The sequence below is a fragment of the Squalius cephalus genome, assembly GCF_949319135.1.
Source record: "Squalius cephalus genome assembly, chromosome: 12".
NCBI lineage: Eukaryota > Metazoa > Chordata > Actinopteri > Cypriniformes > Leuciscidae > Squalius > Squalius cephalus.
Window position 1 is genome coordinate 31,920,243 of NC_137133.1, and position 21,828 is coordinate 31,942,070.

The 21,828-nt window shown below is 36.4% G+C and overlaps 2 protein-coding genes across 2 annotated transcripts; one reads left to right on the top strand and one right to left on the bottom strand.

Moving 5' to 3' along the window:
- Positions 1-126: 126 nt before the first annotated feature.
- Positions 127-15,437, bottom strand: LOC307168508 (angiopoietin-related protein 7). The gene is made up of 8 exons (XM_079888575.1): positions 15,241-15,437; positions 11,579-12,085; positions 8,432-8,666; positions 5,686-5,823; positions 4,444-4,660; positions 4,102-4,297; positions 1,591-3,199; positions 127-304 (listed from the first exon to the last, which is right to left on the bottom strand). The coding sequence occupies exons 2-7, from the start codon at positions 11,921-11,923 to the stop codon at positions 3,053-3,055; spliced, it is 1,278 nt and encodes a 425-aa protein (XP_079744701.1). The 5' UTR covers positions 11,924-12,085; positions 15,241-15,437; the 3' UTR covers positions 127-304; positions 1,591-3,052.
- Positions 15,438-17,270: 1,833 nt separating this feature from the next.
- Positions 17,271-21,351, top strand: pomcb (proopiomelanocortin b). The gene is made up of 3 exons (XM_079888576.1): positions 17,271-17,350; positions 19,010-19,129; positions 20,483-21,351. The coding sequence occupies exons 2-3, from the start codon at positions 19,010-19,012 to the stop codon at positions 21,017-21,019; spliced, it is 657 nt and encodes a 218-aa protein (XP_079744702.1). The 5' UTR covers positions 17,271-17,350; the 3' UTR covers positions 21,020-21,351.
- The last annotated feature ends 477 nt before the right edge of the window (positions 21,352-21,828 follow it).

Consider the following 21,828-nt stretch of genomic DNA (forward strand, 5'->3'; position numbering starts at 1 on the left):
TTCCCTCTCCCCAAAGCCAAATTACAAACAGAGATGGTGCTCCGTTTGATGCTTCCACCTCAGTGCAATTATCACCAATTTCTTATCCTGCAAAAGTGAAATTATACTCCGTCAGGTGCATGTTTTCCAGATGTTCGTATATTTTATATGTATAGCAGTGTTTGCAAGTCTTTTGCACACAGAATGACAAAACAATTGAGATTATGATTTAATAAATACTGATTTGTATGCTATGCAATGCAGTTGTTTTGTCTTTGTTACTTACACAGCATTCATTTTTAGACAGACACTCCGAAATTTCCACCTATAGGGGAGAGTGGGGTGAGTTGTGCCAGTTTTTACTCAAAGTGACTTTAAAGTGAGCCCATGGCAGTAATGCCTTCAACTTAAGGATGTACATATATTTCAGGATGTGGTGCATCCCTGAGAACAATAACTTTGGATCTGAAATAAATTGTTTCAGAAATATAGCTCTTGGGAAAAAAGTGGTCTCATGGCACAACTTGCCCCTGGTGCGGGGGAAGTTGTGCCTTTGGGGGAATACATTGGGGGTAAATTGTGCCAGTGATTTCTGAAGTAAAACAGAACATTTTAATGTTATGAACCGTAATGCTATATGAAAGCAAGATAAATTCAATACAAAATTACTCAATTAAGGTTTATTTAGATATTGTCACCCTGGAATACCATAGCATGCGTTTTTCCTACTATGGTCAATTGCATAGGGATTTTGTATTGAACATAACTCTGGATCACAGTGTCATAGAGACAAGGGGGCGGGCTCATTTTACTCAGACGACCAATCAGTCTCTCAGGATCATTGTGAAGCTATCAAGCTACGCCCTAGCAACCATTTAGAGCACCATAGCAACACAATATATGATATTTGTGAATCATTTCAGGCAAAAAGGCTTTGGCAATAGATGCCTGTTGACATAGCGCTGTCAATTATGTAACATATAAGAATAAAGTGACTAGGCTAATTTCTAAACATCCTATTGTGACATAGGCCACTTAAAAACGGAATAAAACTTCTCTTTAATAACATAGTGCAAACTCAAAACTGCAATCAGTGTTAGCTAAATCAAACAAATAGCAGGCAAAGTCAAACAATGATGAGGCATGCCCATCTCCTCACTTCTCAAGATTATCCCCTGTGAGTATGTAGGTCTAGGTGGTCTGGATCTGGCACAACTTAACCCAGGCCCTTTGGCACAAATCACCCCGGACCCACAAGTTTGAAAAACTAGCATGATCCAGCAGTTAAGAGCTAACATCATGCTAACTGTATAGACTCATTGTGTAGACTACTAAAGCACTAAAACATGTGTGAAATGTTTTCAAACTTGTCTATAATTGTTCAGACACTACAATCAAAAAACCTTAAGCATAGAAATTTTACTTTGAAAGGGAAAAAACAGTTTTTTTGCACTAAAATGTGCTTAACTCTCATGCCATGTGTCTCTCTTCTTTGGAGGACGAGTAAAAGTGATTGCTTTTCAAAATGATGTGGTCACATGACCAATTTCTTCAATGGTTTTCCAGAAACAAGGGTGGAACTACTTCCCACCATGGCACAAATCACCCCACTCTCCCCTACCTTAAATAGGGCATTATTTGAGGGGACAGGCATTTGTAGCGGTGTCTGAAAACATAGTGGACATTATCGAGTGCACTCATTCAATCCCATAATGCACTGCAATAACGAGTGTACAACTGGTGTACGCTCAACGGCTAGAGAATACCCAAAATGCACTTTTTTTCCCACCAACATGTCCATTAGGGGCTCCGTATAACCCTCTGTCAATCTGACGTCCGTGGGCGCGGATACAAAAATCCGTTTTCACAAAAGACCTGAAGCTGCCAAAAGTCCGCCAGTGTTTGGCGAAACACGGAGAGAAAGTAAATATTGTTCATTTACATATACTACCGACATTGTAACAATACAAAGCGGGTTGAAAATCGGCGAATTGAAGCTTTAATAGCTTGAAGAATCGGCTCTCAAGGTTTGGAGACCGAGACTCGCGAGTCAGCTGAGTGTTAATGGAGAATATGAATGAGGCCGTCTCTAAACGTGCTTGTCTGAATGTGCTTTAAACACCAACAAGACCTTTTTGTGTGATTTTGTGGTTTATTAATCTCACATTGAAACAGAAATCATTTTACAATATAAATGTATAATACCAGAGAAAAAAGAAAAAAAAGTCCTACTTATTCTAAATAATCACTTCAACAAAGGTTTAATTTCCCGTTTATTGCAATCGTTTTTGGCATTTCATAAACTCTCAGGTATTTTAACTATAGAATTTCTTGCTTTTAGTACGAGTGTACATCAGGAACTTACATTATTATTGCAGGTAGGCTATATTTCAAATGAAATTTGTGTGTGCTACAGTGATTTTGGCTTTGGTCTTTGGCTTTTTTTTTTTTTTTTTTAGCTGACAGCCCCTTCAATTAGGAGGCTTTTTGTTTTTTCACCCAAATACTATCCTTTTATGAAGTCTTTTTTCCCCAAAGTAAATGTGATAATGTAGGGGAGTCTACATAATTCTGCAATATTTTAAACATATTTTTATATTATATATTTCAAAACAAAAGGACTAAAACATTTGGGGTCATTAAGGTGATCCCAGTTGTTTAAGAAACTGCAGTCGGGTGTTTGTTGCCATTTAGTGTTTTGAGAGATGAAGGGGCCTTTTGTCCCATTGTAATCTACAGAAATGAAATCTACTTTAATACACATTTATAAAATAAGTCAACAAAATGTTAAAACCATGGGTATATAAAATATAGGCATGTAACACATAGGCTCACTGAATGGCAAACACTGACTTTACTGTTTCAGCAGCAGTCCTTCACTAGTCTTTACTCTTTGGTATAAACCTGCTGTAAACAATGGCCTTCTTTGAGTACATTCAGAAAAATGAACCAGTCCATACACACATTTTTCACTGTATAACCATGAAAGAATCCATGCATACATCGCTGTGGCTCTGAGAACTGTGATTGGCTGGTTGACGTCATGAGCCCGAGCTCATTGGTCGGGCCTGATTCAGGGTGACAGATGCTGTCTGAAGGTTCTGGGTCGGATCATCATGCTGACCTTCCTCAGAGAGTAATAATCAGAATCTTTCCAGGTGTACCAAACGATACCGTCCGGACCAAGAGGGTTCTTCGCCTTCGGAGAGTAGCGGCCGCCCTGTCGATCAGGATGACAGAAACACCACTTAGACATCATCAAAGATCCTTTAGCTTCAAATGTGAGGATATATCTATATACTTTGTCACTTTTTAAATCTATGCATTTATTCAGACAATCACTTGAATGCACATCTTTTATGATGATTATTATTTTCTTGATTAAAATTTATTTTGGGATTTTTGTGAGGTCAAAAATGTCTAGTTGGTTTAATTGTCCTGAGTTTGTATGCCGATATATTTGGCATAAGAATCTTGTATTTTTGACCTCTTTAGAATTAAAAAAATAAATAAAATTGTGTGCAAAAAGCCATCTTGTTGTTAATGTGGCAAGAATTTCATAAAACAGGAAATTATATCACAGAGCAGACTTTTGTGGACTATCATGACTATATATTAGCATGTTTTTAAAAAATAAATGTGCACACACACACAAAAAGAAAAGTTTCGACAAAAGTTTCGACAAGTTTTAAATGTTTTTGAAAGTAATGATCTGGATATGTATGTTCTAGCAAAGTAATATATTTATTATATATCTGAAAAGTTTTTCCTTTGCTCACAGAAGATGCGTACAGAAGATAAAGTTGTCACAGATCCGCGCCTAAAGATTGAACACGTAATACACATCCGCTTGACGTCAGTTTTCACGAATCCACAAATTTTGCGTTTTCAAGCCTCCAAAATGTAAATGAATGGCCAAAACACATAAAAAGTGTTCCACAATTTCATAACAGACCCATAAAAGATGTTAATCATAATCAAAACAAGGTCTTAAATGCAATTGCATTCGATTGTCTTGCTCAAAGACAACAGCAGCAGCTCATGATTTAACACTTCTGGGGCTTAAACCTGCAACCTTTGGGTTAACAACAACAGGTCTATATCCAATAGGCCACATCATACCTTGTAGTAGATGCCATTGAGGTTTGCGTAGAAACACTGGTTATACCACCAGCCGGCGTGGGAGATCTCGGCACAGATGTTGCCCGTGTCGGGTGTGCTGAAGCCTTGCTTGTCATGGTACCAGCTGAAGGAGTCCTCCACTGTCCCGCTGAAGCCCGTCACATGCACACGGTACTGAGTGGCCTCGTCCTCCACACTGCAAACCCACAGAAAAAATATGGATTGCTCCCAAGCACAATGCTGATATTCATTGAGGGTTTCTAGTAACCAGGCCAGATGTTTAGTCACTATTGAACATCCATTTGAAGTCCTTCCAGTCAGTCAATGATTGATGTGCCTCACCTGAATTTCTGATAAACAGCATGCTTGTGTTTCCCGCTCCAGTCCTCAAGGTCGATCCGGAGCATATAGTCTCCCTGGCTGGTCAGGTCATGTATGTGCTCATTTCCCAGCCAGTATTCGGTGTGCAGGTCTCCAAAGCCTTCCTTATACTCCTTCCAGCTGCGGTCAAAGTTCACGGAGCCATCTTGCCTACGCTGGATCACAGTCCAACCGCCACCTGGGACATACATTATGAATGTGCTTGAATGATCAAATTAATGCTTTTATTGGGGAGAAAATGTAAAATGAGTATACGTTAAAGCATTCAACAATCAAATCTTTTTTTTTTATGAGTTTAATGGACACGCCAGGTCATTTAGGTTTCATCTTATGACCACAGAAATTATACTACAGTGTTTTGCAGGTCATCAAAAAAAGATTGCACATGCTATTTTAAGCCTCTGAGAGGTTCCTCATATGCCCCACTGGTGCAATTTCAGCACAAAACTCAACTCTCATTAGACATATAAAGGGAAATCATTTAGATGTTCATTACCGGAATTTCATTTGCTACGGTAAGTCACAAAATTTTACAATAAACAATGTCAAAATAAAACAATGATTCATCCACAGTAGATTTCTAGCAAAACAAAAAAATGGTCTAATAGTCTAGTGGGTGCGAACTGCAAACGTTCAGATTTGAACTTTTTCACTGGTCCAAGCACAAAAAACAAATGTATCTATCAGGGTGGTTATCGTTAACTAAAATAACTAAAAACTGTTCATTGAAATAAAGCTGGAAAAAAAATACAATTTAAATATTATTTGAAAACTTAAACTAAATGGATATTAGAAAAACTGTCTTGGAAATAATGAATTGAAATAAGTTTAAGTTGAAGCAATACATTTTTTTACTGGAAATAAATAAAAACAAATACTAAAAGCTGAAAGAAAAATAAACCTAAATAGCAATATTTTTTTAAAAAGCTGATAAAATGACAAAAGCTCATCATTTTAGTTTAATTTTTAGTAATTTCGTTAACATTAAAAAACTATATATATAATATAGCTATATATAAAGTTATGCATAATCATTAAAATGCATTAACTTTATACTTTTTTTGCAGAACTGTCAATGTGCCACAGAAATTCAAATAGGTTTGCATTAGGGCATAAAACTGGCCCAACGGCACAAAGCACTAGGCTCATCCTTATTGCCGAGTCCTGGACAGTCATGATTGCCTGTGTTGTGTGGTTTCGTACTGTCTGTGTCCATATCACAGTAGACTTCCACAGGCATGGCCCCCAGTGAGGGCACAACAGTGTAGATCCCAGAACGACGCACTCCATTATAGTAGATGGAAGCGCAGTCGATGGGGCAGTTCCTGACATGCTGCACCTCTGGCGTGAAAAACACATACAACACATTAATATAGGCAAAAACATTGATATATGTGAGCGATTTCAGTTCTTATTAAACTTCGGATTCTGTCTGATAAACTGTGCTATGATTTGTCACCATCTGTTGGTTCATGCCAGTAACTCACCATGATTCTATACTAGCCAAAAACTCATTTACTCACCCTCATGTCGATCCAAACCCATTAGACATCGGTTAATCTCCGAAACACAAATAGAGATACACTCCTGAACAAAATCTTAAGACCTGGGGAAACATTACAAGTATTCGCATTTCGCTGGTCGTAACCGGGTTGCAAGTACTCACACTGCAAAACACATATGTGTTTCACTATATTAGTGAGGGCATCTAATAGACTTCCATTGATTTTCTATAAGGTTAATGATATTTTCTCATTATTATTATTATTTCTTGTTGTTGATATATTATCTCATAACCCTACCTCTAAACATAACCCTCACAGAAACGTGCAAAACACTACATTTAGATAAAAACAGGATTTGGATGATTTATAAGACTTTTTTCCAGTGAGGTGTGGCTCACTAGTCAGTGGTCAACAGGTTTGACAATATTAGTGAGGACATTGATACCTCACAAATGTCGTCAAAGCTGTATATACATATGGATACACATTCCTGTTACCTAATTTCATTCCTGTTACTCAATAGTTTTTTTTTTTTTTTTTTTTTTTTTGTCAAACCCACTATAAACACTAAATAAAAAAGTTAAACTTTCATAAAGTTGTTTGTTTGGTCCATCATTTATCTATGGAAGCTTGTTTCCGCCACTGAATAATAAATAAATAATAATAATTGCGACTTTTTATCTCACAATTCTGACTTTTTTTCTCACAATTGCGATATATCAAGTCAGAATTGTGAGAAATAAAGTCGCAATTCTGAGAAATAAAGTCGCAATTGCGAGATATAAAGTCGCAATTCTGAGAAATGAAGTCGCAATTGAGAGATATAAAGTCGCAATTCTGAAAAATAAAGTCGCAATTGGGAGATATAAAGTCAGAACTGCATGATATAAAGTAGCAATTGCGTGTTATAAAGTCAGAATTGTGAGATATAAACTATTCTGAGGTAAAAAAAAAAAAAAAAAAAAAAGTCTATTTATCGTATTTTTATCCCCTTAGAATTGGACTTTATATCTCACAATTGTGAGTTTATATCTCATAATTCTTAGAAAAGATGTCAGAATTGCGAGATATAAACTCGCAATTATGTGTTATAAAGTCAGAATTGCGAGATATAAACTCACAATTATGTGTTATAAAGTCAGAATTGCGTGATATAAAGTCGCAATTGCGAGAAAAAAAGTCAGAATTCTGACTTTATAACATGCAATTCTGACTTTATATCTCGCAATTCTGACTTTATATCTCGCAATTCTGACTTTATAACACGCAATTGCGACTTTATTTCACGCAATTCTGACTTTATATCTCGCAATTCTGAGAAATAAAGTCAGAATTGCGAGATGTAAACTCGCAATTGTGAGATAAAAAGTCGCAATTATTATTATTTATTTATTATTCAGTGGCAGAAACAAGCTTCCATATTTATCCCATTGTTTAATACACTGCGTTATTTAAAAAAAAATGATAAACTTGAGGTTTGAGTTGCCTTTAAAAGGAAAAAAAGGCTTCTTTTTTTGTTGTTGTTGAAAAATACACCTTGCGTGCACATATACTGATTTTTTTAATGACAGATATCAATTTCTTGAACATGACACCAACAATTTCTTTAAAATAAACTTCTCTTTGAGGGGAAAACAAGATAATTAGCTGACATGTTTTTAAACATGTTTTTGGTATTTTTTGGTAACAGGACTGAGAAAAATGCATCTTCCACTTAAAAACCTTGTAAAAACTGAAATAAAGTTACATGAGATGGACTAATACATATTTTGAATAGTTAAACATATATGTTGTTAGATTCAGGTTTTGAAAAGATAAAATTATTTGGTAGAGTTCCACCCATTTGGTGGAATGGCCCTTTATGACCTAAAAACTGGACGAGCTCAGGGTCATTTTATTTTCCGATAATTCTTTTTCTTGAATTGGAATGTGTGCAAAGGATTGTGGGTGATTGGAGGACGCAAGGGATACACTTGATGCATCCTTCAAAATAAGCCAAATGAAGGACGCGAAACGAAGGCTGCCTTTAAAAGATCCTTCAAAAGCCTTCATAATGGGAAGCATTGCTCTCTCTGCATGATCCACGTTTTGTTTGTGAATAAAAGCCTACATTTAATCTGTTCATCATATAAAGCAATCATGTCTCTTCAGTAGACTTGGACTGAAAATGTAAAAAATTTCTTTATAAATGTTTTGAACTGCCAGAGTTTTTGGGTCAATAGATTTCCAATGGAGGGACAGAAATCTCTCAGATTAAAAATATTTTTGTGTTTTTCAAAGATTAATTAAAGTCTTATGGGTTTGAAATGACATGACGGTGAATAAATCATGACAGAATTTTTATTTTTGGGTGAACTATCTGAAACTTTATAAGATAAAACTGGTTAGGATATAACCATACAGCTTAAAAATGTAGCTTTTCCAAATTCCCAGATGTGGCTTACCGGGATGCAGGGCTTCCTGAGCGCTGAGCAGAGGGCTGGTGCGGACTATGTTGATCATGCAGCCAGGGTTACGTCGGACTTTTTCCACCAGCAGGGAAAGGTTTTGGATCTGGGCCTGGAGGTCGTAGATCAAGGAGCCCTGGATGTGCAACAGGGTCGTGGCCTCGGCGTAATGATCTTCCAGCTCATGCAGGCGCTGCTCAATAGATGAACTATTGCGGTTCTTCTCTTCACTCTGTGAGAGGCCAAAGAGACAAACATCAAAAAAAGTGATGTGAAGAACAATTCCCATTAGAAATAGACCTTCTCAAGTGGCTGCAGCGTATTGTGTGTGTTTGCATGAAAGGCCAGGGGTGAAAAGCAGAGAGGGAGACAGGATCAGGACGTGTGGGTGTGAGCTGTGAATCATTCCCTCATTTAAACAGCATGAAGAGCTTAAGGGTGCATACTAATGAAGGCACGTGGAGAGAGGTAAGGTCTCCTGTGTTAATCTCATTAGCCTTCGGGTCAAGGAGACTTTAGGCTGAAAACGTCAAGCCGAGTTGGCCGGAGCGAAAGAAGCACACGAAGGTATCAGATGGTAGTACTTTAAAGTATACCATGGTACTGAACAGTTATGATATACCATAACGTAAATATGGTATTTACATAGTAGTCCAAGGAACTTCAAAGAATTACAAAAAGTACTGTATAGTACCATGGTAAAGTATCAAATGATACTACTATGATACTTTGAAATATACTGAAATTCATGTACATGTATTAACATGGCACTCCATGGTTCTCTGATTCAATGAGACATGAATTGGAGAGAGCATGAAAACATGAGAGAGCCAAAAGTTTGTGTGATTACCGCAGCTCGCTAGGCAGTAAAGATGCATCCGCAGTACAACAGGACATTCAAAAATGTGTGAATCTTCGGGGAAATTACTGCAAAAGCAATGTTTTGAAATCAGCTGAGCTACTAATGAAAAAGTTAAGTTGTATCATTGCTACATTTTGTTAGTTTAACTCCTCAACACAGTTACAAACTTTTTCACACAGAGTTTTGTCAGTAAAATAATCTGTACTTATTTTGGACTACACAACATTTTTGACCGATTTCTTTTGTTGTCATTATTTGTATAATCTACCATTTGTTGCATGCTGTTCAATAGTTGTGGCATGATTCATTTCCGAATTAACCCTCGCGTAAAAGTCAGTCAGAAAGTACCTTACTGCAGTGGTGTGAAGTATTTGAGTAAATGTTATTAGTTACTGTACTTAAGGATACACTGTAACTTTTTTTGTTCAAAATTTACAAAATGTAAATGAGTCATCAATCCTTCTTCCAAAACGTGTTTTTGTCTTATCCTGATTCACTCTGGTAAGCTTATTATAAGTGTTTATATTTTAGACCCGAAGGGATGATTCTCGTGGGAAATTGCGTACATGCGTCACTCGCCCGTGTCTCTCGTCAAAAGTTGCTCTGCTACTTTCTCGGCAAGTTGCTTGGTTAGTTGTCACAACGAGCGAGAAAGCTAAATCTCCAACCTCTGGGGAATCACATGTTTTAAAAAAACGCCAAACAGAGGACAGTCTGCTGGCAAAAAGAGAACATGACAGAGCTTATAATAAAACAAGAATCAACACTGGTTTGGCGTTTCAGAGATGACAAAGACTGAGGTATTTAAAATATAGTAAAAGCCAAGAGCAGATGGCGTTATTATTACTCAACAGGTGAGAGAGGTATTTTATAAATTGCCATATGTAGCTCTCTAACAGAGTTGACTGTAAAGCAATATCTATTGTGAAGGTTCATTTCATTATGGTTGCTTTTGTTCTAGGAAGTACCGTGTCTATTAATGGGTAAAGTTACAGTAACGTCTTCAGCTAGTCAGCTTGAAATCATTTCCATATAAACTGGTAAGCCGAGTACTGAATGTTTTATTCATCCGCACAGTCACGGAGAGCCGCAACACAACCAAAACAATAATCTTAAACTAAAATGCATGCAGTTTTGTTATTTAACCGCTAGGGGGCCAAAAGTTACATTGTATACCTTTAAGTATCTTTTTTTGCTGCTTTGTACTTTAAGATATCAAAGATGTTAGCAAGTTTTACTCTCTGCATGTCTTGACTACTAATGCAATTACTCGTTACATTTTGCATGTAATGTAACTTTTTCTGTAGCAGTTTATTTCTGCTACAAAATAAGCAATATCGCCATCTACAGGGCATTGCAGGTACTATATCTGGTGCATTTTGCCCTTACTCACCCAAACAACTTTACGCGAAAGTGAGTAGTTGCTGAATCACAGGTCTTTCATATATGAGACGAGGACATGGCTGTCCTCATTTTACTATAACTGAGACTTGAGTGTCTGTAGACGTTTAAGAGGCTGTTGTATTGAGCTTATATATTGTATTCTTATATAAAATACTGATTTATTGCAGTATTGAGGTGTTCAGTTTTATTTCAATTTTAGAAAAGTAGAAAAGTGATTGCTCTCCACACAAATAAACTGTTTCTTGTTTTTCACTGGCATGCATTTTAGGTGTAGAGAACTTATGCATATTTGAGCCTACATTTAGTACAAGTAAAATAAGTATTGTTATAATAAGATACTATATGACTTACTCAAGTGATATTGGAATTGGTGACTTGTAATGGAGTCATTTTCACTGTAAGGTCTCTCTGCTTTTACTCAAATATGTTTTTTAGATATACTCTTTACACCTCTGCCTTACTGTCTAGATGGGAAGTCCTTTAAATAGAATAAGCGAGAACAGGTCAGGCCACATGTAACCAAATGCTTCCGAATTTATTCAGGGAATCAGAAAAAGCTTGACCCACTGGTTATTAAGGGCATTGAGTCAGGTACAGGTCATACTGATTTTTGTACTGAAGGACAAAAAAACAGATACTGATGCACAAAATGATAATTATTTATAATTAAGGATAATTAAATCATTATTTTATAATTTAGAAGTAAATTATATTGTAATTTATAACTGTTCTTATTATAAATATTATTTGTTTATAATTCTAAACATCTTATTCTTCTAATTATAATATTTCTCCAACAGCTTATGATGAATCAGTCAGTCCCAATGATAGTTAAATGATTTTAAACATAACATATAAAGAAAGTTCCTTGAACTCACTTGTAGTTCTAACACTTTGACACGATGACGGTGGTTGCGAAGCTCCTCCTGAAGTTCGGACACTGTCTCCCGCAGGGCCAGAATCTGCTGTTTGCGTTCCTCATTCTCATGAAGCCAGTATGAAACCTCATCCGTACAGCGGAACATGTCCGGGCAGCGCTGGTCGTCCATTTGGGGCAATGTGGCCATGAGTTGGCACATGCCGTTCTCCATGACCTGGTTGCTGTATTCGCCACACTGAGCCGTACTGACCTGATGTGTGTGCACTGAGTGATCATCATCGCTCCCACATGTTGCCAAAAACAACATGGCCAGCAAGAGGGGCGAGAGAAGCCTGTCCTCCATGTGATCGGTTCGGCTGACCCCCCTTCCCACCTTGTTGGAAGGACCCTGGGGGAGAAGGCCAGGGTACAAGCTCTCTGACCTCCAGTCTCAAGTCTTGGGAAGAGCTTGTCACACAGGAACACGATCTAGGACTCAGTTGTCAACTTTTCCAATGCAATTCACCTGAAAACAAAACCAGAAACATTAAACTACACTCAGCAGCCACTTTATTACACCTGTTCAACTGCTTGTTAACGCAAATATCTAATCAGCCAATCACATGGCAGCTACTCAAGGCACTTAGGCATGTAGACATGGTCAAGACGATCTGCTGAAGTTCAAGCATCAGAATGGGGAAGAAAGGCGATTTAAGTGACTTTAAATGTGGTATGGTTGTTGGTGCCAGATAGGCTGGTCTGAGTACTTCATAAACTGCTGATCTACAGGGATTTTCACGCACAACCATCTCTAGGGTTTACAGAGAATGGTCCAAAAAAGAGAAAATATCCAGAAGTTCTGTAGGTGAAAATGCCTTGTTGATGCCAGAGGTCAGAGGAGAATGGCCAGACTGGATTGAGCTGATAGAAAGACAACAGTAACTCAAATAACCACTTGTTTCAACCGAGGTGCAGAAGAGCATCTCTGAACGCACAACACATTGAACCTTGAAGCAGAGGAGCTACAGCAGCAGAAGACACACACCGGTGTCACTCCTGTCAGCTGAGAACAGAACACAGAGGCTATAATTCACACCGGCTCACCAATATTGGAAAATGGAAGATTGGAAAAACATTGCTTGATCTGATGAGTCTCGATTTCTGCTGCGTCAATCAGATGGGAGGGTCAGAATTTGGTGTAAACAACATGAAAACATGGATCCATCCTGTCTTGTATCAACGGTTCAGGCTCAATATGGACCAAAATCTCTGAGGAGAGTTTCCAGCACCTTGTTGAATCTATGCCATGAAGAATTAAGGCAGTTCTGAAGATAAAAGGGTGTCCAACCCAGTACTAGCAAGATGTACCTAATAAATTGGCCGGTGAGTGTAACTAACTTAACTAACTAACTGAATGATTTTTTTTTTTTTTTTTTTTTTTTTGCTGTATTAGCAGCAAAAAAAAAAAAAAAGCTTATTATGTATCAATAAAGTTAAAGACAAGAATATCACAGACGTAGAAATCTTGCAATAATCATCAGGTCAATTTCAATTTTATGGCAGCAAATCCATGTGCGTGCACCAGTTACATTTTCTTTTGAATTTAAAAATCGAATTATTATTAGCAGCCACTTTCTTATTCAAACTTTTTATTAACTTTTTTATATTGCATAAAGATACAGTGATTCTGGGGTTCAAAGAAATATAACTTTGGGTTAAAAGCTTAGATTTGTAAGCATTAAGTTATACTATTTTAACATCAGTACGTCATTTTTTTAAGCACTTGACGGTGTGACATCTCAATGCACCCCTGTCAGAGAGCTATAGGTCAGTTGTCAAAAATCACACTGTATTGAAGATGCCATCTTGGGTTTGGGCTTAAGGGGGAAAAAAGCACATGATCTGTCATAAAATCTCAAAGTGGTATTTGAAATAAATCCCACAAACACATCTTTAAACATGTCCTTGCTCTTATAAGAGGTCAGCCTGGTTGTCCTGATTAAAGCACAGGTTATGGTGCTTTCATGTCACTTCTTTATGTGCTTCAAGAACACAGCAGCAGTGAAAGTATTTAACCTCGAAGAGGATGGCCACGCTAAAAATAGGTGAAGTAGGCGTCTGGTTTCAAACTATAACACCCGTATCTGTTACGGTTAGAGAAATATGTCAAACTCTCAATAAAAACAGCTTAAACATGTACAATGGCCCTGCATGTTATTGCATTAGATAACTAAATATCAAACCAAATGCGGTTTATTTAAAAAAAATTGAAACTGATGCTGTGCACACAGTGAGGTCCATAAAAATGATTTTGTCTGGCGTGGAATAAGTTGACTGCACAAAGCCGCAGGGCTGAACTTTGAATTCTCAAATCACCTATCAGTCCACATTAGGGCCTGACCTCACTGATGATACTCGTGTCTGAATGAGAGAAAATCCTAACAGCCACGTTCAACATCTAAACCTTTCCTCGAAGAGTGGAAGCTGTCAGCAAGGACCAACGCCCTATTAAAATATAAATTGTTGTGGTGTTCAGGTGTACCATATAAAGACTATTACATAAGTCAGTTTTTAATATACGTTTTCCTTATTCTTTCCTGTACCTTATTTTGTTTATCGGTCTTATTTTATTATGTTTAACTTATTAAAAAATGGCAAATAATGGCAAAGCTGAATCATTACTGCAGTCTTCAGTGTCACATGATTTTAGAAATCATACAAATATGCTGATTTGCTGCTCAAGAAACATTTCTTATTTCTGAAGGATCATGTGACACTTGAGACTGGAGTAATGATGCTGAAAATTCAGCTTTGCATCACAGGAATAAATTACATTTTATATAACATTCAAATAGAAAATGGTTATTTTAAATTCTAATAATATTTCACAATATTCCTGTTTTTACTGTATTTTTAATCAAATAAATGCAGCCTTGGTGAGCATAAAAGACTTCTTTTAAAAACATTAAAAGACTTTCGAAGGGTAGTGTATATATAGGCTATATTTTATGTTTTGTTATATATGCAATACAATTCCCCCATTTTTAAGTGTGGCTTTAAGTATACAAATACATTATGGGGCTACTGTATATGCTAAGTGTAGAAAACAATCTTTTGTTTCACTAAGGAACTTAGTTGCACAGTCATGTATAATCTATATACAAAAACAAAATCAATGCATACTACCACAGGAGGTGAACTCATGCCTTGAGCTGACCCATACTTTACCAACACCTTAAGCAGACCTTAATGTTGTGGCTCTGACCCAAGCCTAGTGCACTAGATCCAACACAGAAATGCTGAATATGCCAAACCATATTACAGAGCAATGCCTGAGAGCCACTAAACTCGTGTCCTGCAGTATAAATAAAAGAATAACACTGAGAATGAATCATATTGATAAAGCATCATAAGTCTCTGAACTGACATTTTGATTACAAGCGTAAATTCTAAAAAGAGTAAATGTTTGTTTGGAGGGCATTTGATTTATCATGGCACCACGACTCATGATTCACACCATCTCACAAGAGAGATTTCTCAAACTATTTAGAGAGCTGTTAAAGCTCTGCTGACACAGTTACGATCAGCTACGTGCAGCGGCAACATTTTACAAAAGGTGTCATCGGCAGAGATTATGCAAGCAAGCACTACAGGGAAACGGTTACAAGACTTCATCTTTACCTGCTTCAATAGTTGGAGATGTTTTGTTTGTCTTCTGAGGAAATATAGATGTATGCTGCCATCCTCTCTCTCTCTACACCCTATGTGTTACAGAGTTGGCATCTTATCCTTGTAATCCGGTGTAATTGGATTCCTGATTAGAATAAAGGGAGGAGAGACAATCCAGGCACTGAACAACAGCAACTCACACTATTCTTACTCTACATGCTGAGGTCTGAACAATCACCTCAGACGGACAAACAATTAATATGCCAAATAATTTTTTAGGAAAAAGCATTTAGATGGTATTGTGTATTCAAAATATTAATACACATACACAATTAATACACTCAATGTACACCATCAGTATACTTAACCTTACTGTATCATATTTAATAACATTTATAAGGCATCTAAATGATCAACATCATGATCTTTTGTTCTCTGATTGATAGTTTGGACTTTTTTAGGATGTAGACGGCCATTTAATTTATAATTCTAAAAACGACCTTCAGGTTGTGGTCTTTTTGCTGTAAAACGTTTAATGATTAAAAAACACATTCATCTTCAAACACAAAGACAGTATATTTTAAATACTTGTTTAATGGCATCTTTTTATGAATGAAGGCCAGTATCACTGATACTAATACAGCTACTGATGTCGCATGAAAATGACTTTACAACAATGAACATAATAAGTGCAATAATACATAATATTATCGTACACGAATTGTATGCCTATGTTTCAATATAAGTGCAATTTTACTGAATTTCTGAACTCAATGAATTGAACACACACAGTATATTATATGTAACTATATATGCATGTGTTTTTGACTTTTAAGTTTTATAATTAAATTTCAAATTCAAAACAGTCTCTACATGTCAGTGTAATTTCAGAATCATATATACTATTATATTTTTTGTTAATATTTTGAATTACATGTTTATGTACACATGCATGTTTTATGTATACTTTTTTGTTATTTGTATTCGTTTTTTTTTTGTCTGTATATTTTTATAATTGTTTATTATTAACAATTACATTATTTGTTATTTGTTACATATTTTGTTACATTTATTATATGTTGTTGTTAAGTACTTTAAATTAAACTGAACTAAAATGAGAAATGTTGCCTTGACAGACTAGCTGAAATAAAAGTTTAAGGATTTTTTTTTTGTTTCAAGTAACAATAAAAAGTTTGTGTTTAAATTTGTACATAAAAGCTCTTTATAATCATCCTTCATTTATTAAATGTAGAGTATTTCTTCCAGACCGTGAAAAACTATGCAAAGATGCTGTTTTTAATTGCACTTAAGTCAAGAGCAACTTAAGTCTATTTTTCTCCTCCTTCTCTTTCGGTGTATATGTTAGAGTGAAAAGGGAGTAATTGATTTATCATGCGTTACCACGACAACACAACATTACCTTTCCTCCAATAGTAATTACATTTGCTGCTAATGAACCTTGGGGCATAAATAAGCTTCACTGAGAAAAGAAACAACAAAGAGATGAGAAATTAAGTTAGAAAAATTGTTGGTCTTGGATAATGCACATTTGGTCAGCCTGATCGATTTGCGCGCTGCTTAGACGCTGACAGGGAATCTTTTGATCTGAAATGACGTCGTTTTCCTTAATTTCCTGTCCAATCTGAGAGTTCATTTTGACTAAAACAGCGTCCCATTAGTCTCCAGGTGTCTCAAATGGCACACATACACAGAACCGCAGCATCCATAAAACACGTGCCACTTCCTGCGGATGTTCTAATGTGTCAAAAACAGAGGTATAAAGATGAACAAAAAGTAGAAAGGTTTTTATTATAAGTAATTTCCCCAGTGCATCCACCCCCTCACTCACCTCAGCAGAGTCCCACCTGATCATCTTCCAGCCTTCAGGGCTTGCCATGCACCTGAGAGTATATAAGAGAACAGAGCTCATTCAGAAAATAAGACCACGAGAGAGAGACAGAGAGAGAGAGAGAGAGAGAGAGAGAGAGAGAGATTCATTCACAGACCAGGGAAAAAGTGCTAACCGAGAGCAGTGGAGGTGAGCTCGCGATAAGGGCTGGAGACCCAAAGAAGAGTCAAAAGAGAAGATTCAGAACTTCAACTCATCTACACATTTAGAAAGGTAAGAATATGGAATTAGCACGATTAAATCATTGATTAATACTGCATCTGCTTATAAAGCTTTAATTATGAACAACATCTTTTTAAATGTTAAATAACATAATCCAAATTTGTTTTTAATCTGTTTTTAGAGGAATGTGATACAAAGTAACAGTATGCATGACTGGGGATTCAAATTAAAGACAAAAACTATTGAATATTTGATGATCTTGAGAATGACTTATTATATGGAAATAACATTAATTTTATTATTGTTGGTAAGACTTTACAAAAAGGTTTCATTTGTTAACATTAGTTAATGTATTAACTAACATGAATTAACCATGAGCAATACATTTGTTACTGTATTTGTTAATCTTTGGTAATGTTAGTTAATAAAAATACAGCTCATCATAGTTTGTTCACGGTAGTTCACAGTACATTAATAATATGTTAACAAATGCAACTTTTGATTTTAATAATGTATAAGTAAATGTTGAAATGAACGAAGATTATTAAATGCTGTAGAATAGCAGTTCATTATTAGTTCTTGTTAACTAATGTAGTTAATAATGTTAACTTATGAAACCTTATTGTAAAGTGTTAACATTATTATTATGTATTAAGATTTTTATAGTTATTATTAATTTCATTGACAAAAAATGTTTCAAGAAAAAAAATCTGATTAAATCTAATTGTTTTTACATACAATTTTGAAATAAATGTATATATATACATGGTTATATATATAACACATATTACATTTAATCATTCTATTTATAATGATACGCCTTTCTATAGAACCATTCATGAAAATGATTCAAATTAATATGATGTGGATCCCATGCAAGCGAGGATGTGGCTGACCAGGGTGAATCATCAAGCAATATCTAATAATGTAATGAACAAAAAAAAAAAAAAAATGTATTTGATAGCTTGATCTACTTTTCTGGTTTCTAGAGAATATTCATAGACCTTTTTCTTCCCCTGTGAAATAATGTAATATATAACAGGATCATAAGAGGCTTTTAAACTCTAATTTTGGAGTGTTTTCAGATAAGGACTGAGTCATCACCCTTTCCAAAAAAATTTTTTGTGGACTTTCATGGACAATCTTAGCAATGAGTCTCAAAATTTGCAAGAGTCTGCCAACTGAAGCTGATTTATTTCAGCTTTTTCCTTTCCTTGACCCAACACTGCTGTTGACGTTGTAGTGTGATAATAATGGACCACTTTCTCACAGATCTGTGTGTGCCGTGACGTCATCACAAAAAGCTCTCCAGCTTTATGGTTAGCCATAAAAGACCAGGTACAAATGAATAGATAAAAGTCTGTAAGTTCATTTCTCTCCTGAACAGTCAATGTCACCAATCACAGAACATTTTGGTCATGTATAAATAAGACATCCGTTTCTCGTAAGCGTATGCGACCTGCCCACACGCCATCGTTGTGATTCAGAGACTCCTCAGTGCACAGATGATGGGGAGGCCATGTGATCCATTCAGCACAATCAAATCAAAGGACATTCAAGATAAATACCTGAGCAACAAAACTCATCCTTGACTTTATATATCTATCTCAGTCTCAGCCATTTTCTTTTCAGCTTTCCATTCTGAGTCATGCGAATGATACCTGAGGGATGGAAGAACTGATGAGATCTTGTCTTGCTCCTCGTTTTCAGATGCTCTGTCCTTCCTGGCTTTTGGCTGCAGCGGTCTTGTGTTTTCACAGCCCGTACGTAGACGGCCGCTGCCTGGATTTGATAGACTGCATGGGCCTTAAATCTAATGAGCAAAAATTGGTAAGATGCAGTTAAAGGCATTAATAACACGATTTTAACGATAGACACTCACTGTTTGGAGCGGTTACTCTTATGCTTTGATTCAAAATACTGTAAAACTTTGTGAAATAACTGTTTTCTGTTTCAATATATTTTAAAATGCAATTTATTCCTGTGATGCAAAGCTGAATTTTACTCCAGTCTTCAGTCACATGATCCTTCAGAATTCATTCTAATATGCCGATTTACTGCTCAAGATATATATATATATATATGCGTGTAATTTTTTTGTAATTATTCTCAATGGTGATTCTCATATTTTTACTTTTATACTTTTACAGTACAAAACTAAATGAACACAATATATTTTAAATAAATCAGCATAAAAGGAGTACTTTAAATAATGAATGCATGAACACAAATGAAAAATCATAATTTTTTTAAACAGTAGGGTAATGAGACTAATTTTTTATATTCTAATATTTTCTTTCCAATATAGTCTTAAGTTTTATGAGATTCACCCAATTATGGTATAATGAATACATACGAAAAGATTCAAAAGAAACAATTTGAATGCAAATAAACTAATAATCTGCTGTAGAAATGTTTGTTAAAGGAATATTTCACCCAAAAATTTAAATTAGCTCATGATTTACTCACCCTCAAGTCATCCTGTGTGTATGGCATTCTTCTTTCAGACAAATACAATCAGAGTTATTAAAAATGCCATGGCTCTTCCAAACTCTATAATGGCAGTGAATGGCTTTTTCTGTTTTGAAGTCCATAAAAGTGCATCTATCCATCATAAAAGTGCTCCACACAGCTCCGGGGGGTTAATATAGGCCTTCTGAAGCGAAGCGATGCGTTTGTGTAAGATAAATATTCATATTTAACACGTTACAATGTAAAATTCTAGCTTTCGGCCAAATGGCCATACGCAATCTACTTATGCCTAAAGCGCAACTTATGACGTCAGAAGTAGCGTAAATATCAGCATAGTCGAATCCGTATGTTCATGTGGCCGGAAGCTAGTTATTTTACTTCATAAAGTTTTAAATATGAATATTTTTCTTACACAAACGCATCGCTTCAGAAGGCCTTTATTAACCCCCGGAGCCGTGTGGAGTCCTTTTATGATGGATAGATGCACTTTTATGGACAGAAACAGCCATTCACTGCCATAATCAAGCTTGGAAGAGCCAGGACATTTTTTATGTAACTCTGATTGTATTCGTCTGAAAGAAGAAAGTCATATACATCTAGGATGGCTTGAGGGTGAGTAAATCATGGGCTAATTTGCATTTTTTGGTGAACTATCTCCCTTTAACAAAATCTGCATCCATGTTTAATGTGTGTATGTCTTGTACTGTGCAGCAGTGTGTCAGGCAGTGCAGATCTGCGCAAGAATCCTCCAATTACGGAAGAGTGTCTTCATCTGAACAGCCGAGCAGTGAAGAAGAGGTTGAGGAAGAGAGTCTCAGTTTGGGCCTGCTTTTTTCTGCTCTGTCTCCTGACTCGATCGCGCTTCAAGACCCCAATGGAGAAACCCCTCACAATGACGAGAGGAGGTCTTACTCCATGGAGCACTTCCGCTGGGGCAAACCCATGGGCCGCAAGCGTCGACCCGTCAAAGTCTTTACTAACGGCGCTCTGGAGGAGGAGCCGGTGGAATCAGAGGAGTTGGTGGAAAACGTCCGGGTGGAGCGAGGGCAGGGCGGCACGCTCAATGTTCAAAACAGGAACAATGTAAAGAACAACGGGAAGTATCGCATGACCCACTTCCGCTGGAACGCACCACCTGACAAGCGCTACGGAGGCTTCACGAGGCCCTTTCCGGATCAATCCAACAAGCCACTGCTCACACTCATGCGAAACGTCATTGTTAAAGACGGACAGCCTTTCAGAGATTAAAGGAGGAGAGAAAGGACAGAATATTTGGTGTCAAAACATTTAAATGTGTCCTTAACATACCTTGATTAAATAAAAATAAAAAAGCTTAATCTGAACCAAAATTAAAGGGCATCAAATGTTACTGTGAAAAAACAAGACTGGCGAAATCACTTAGTTTTTAAATCAGGGTATTTCACATGAATATTAAAGCTCATTACTTGACATTTAGTTTATTTCGACATAGCACTGTACTGATCATGTCTGGGATTTAAAAAGATATTCAGAAATGCTGGTTAGTTAGTTTTACTGTAATATACTGTACATGAACTACATTAAAATGAATTTGCAATGTTCCCAGCTGTGTATCCATGTGTTTTATTGGTTAATATCCTGCAAATTTGTTGATTGGTCTTAATTGACCAAACAGGGAATATAATGGCTTTTTCCGGTCACACTTCACTTTTCATTCCTTTGACTTCCATTCATACGCATGTGAATGCATCAGACCGCAGAAAGTTTCGCATTTCATTGTCCCATAGTTTTTGGGATCGTATTTGCAACACTTGAAGACGTGTGACTAGCAGAAGATCGATACATCACGACATGACCTCTTGGCTGAATTAAAAGAATTATATTTTTGCAGTAAAGTTGAGTAAACTATGTTGAATTCATGTTTCTACCTTTCTGCGGTTTGAAAGTGGTAGTTGCGTAGCTGTCAATGGAGGGATCATGAATTTCATCAAAAAGATCTTCATTTGAGCTCTGAAGATGAATTAAAGTCTTACTGGTTTGGAGCGACATGAGGGAGAGTTGACACAATCTTTGGGTGA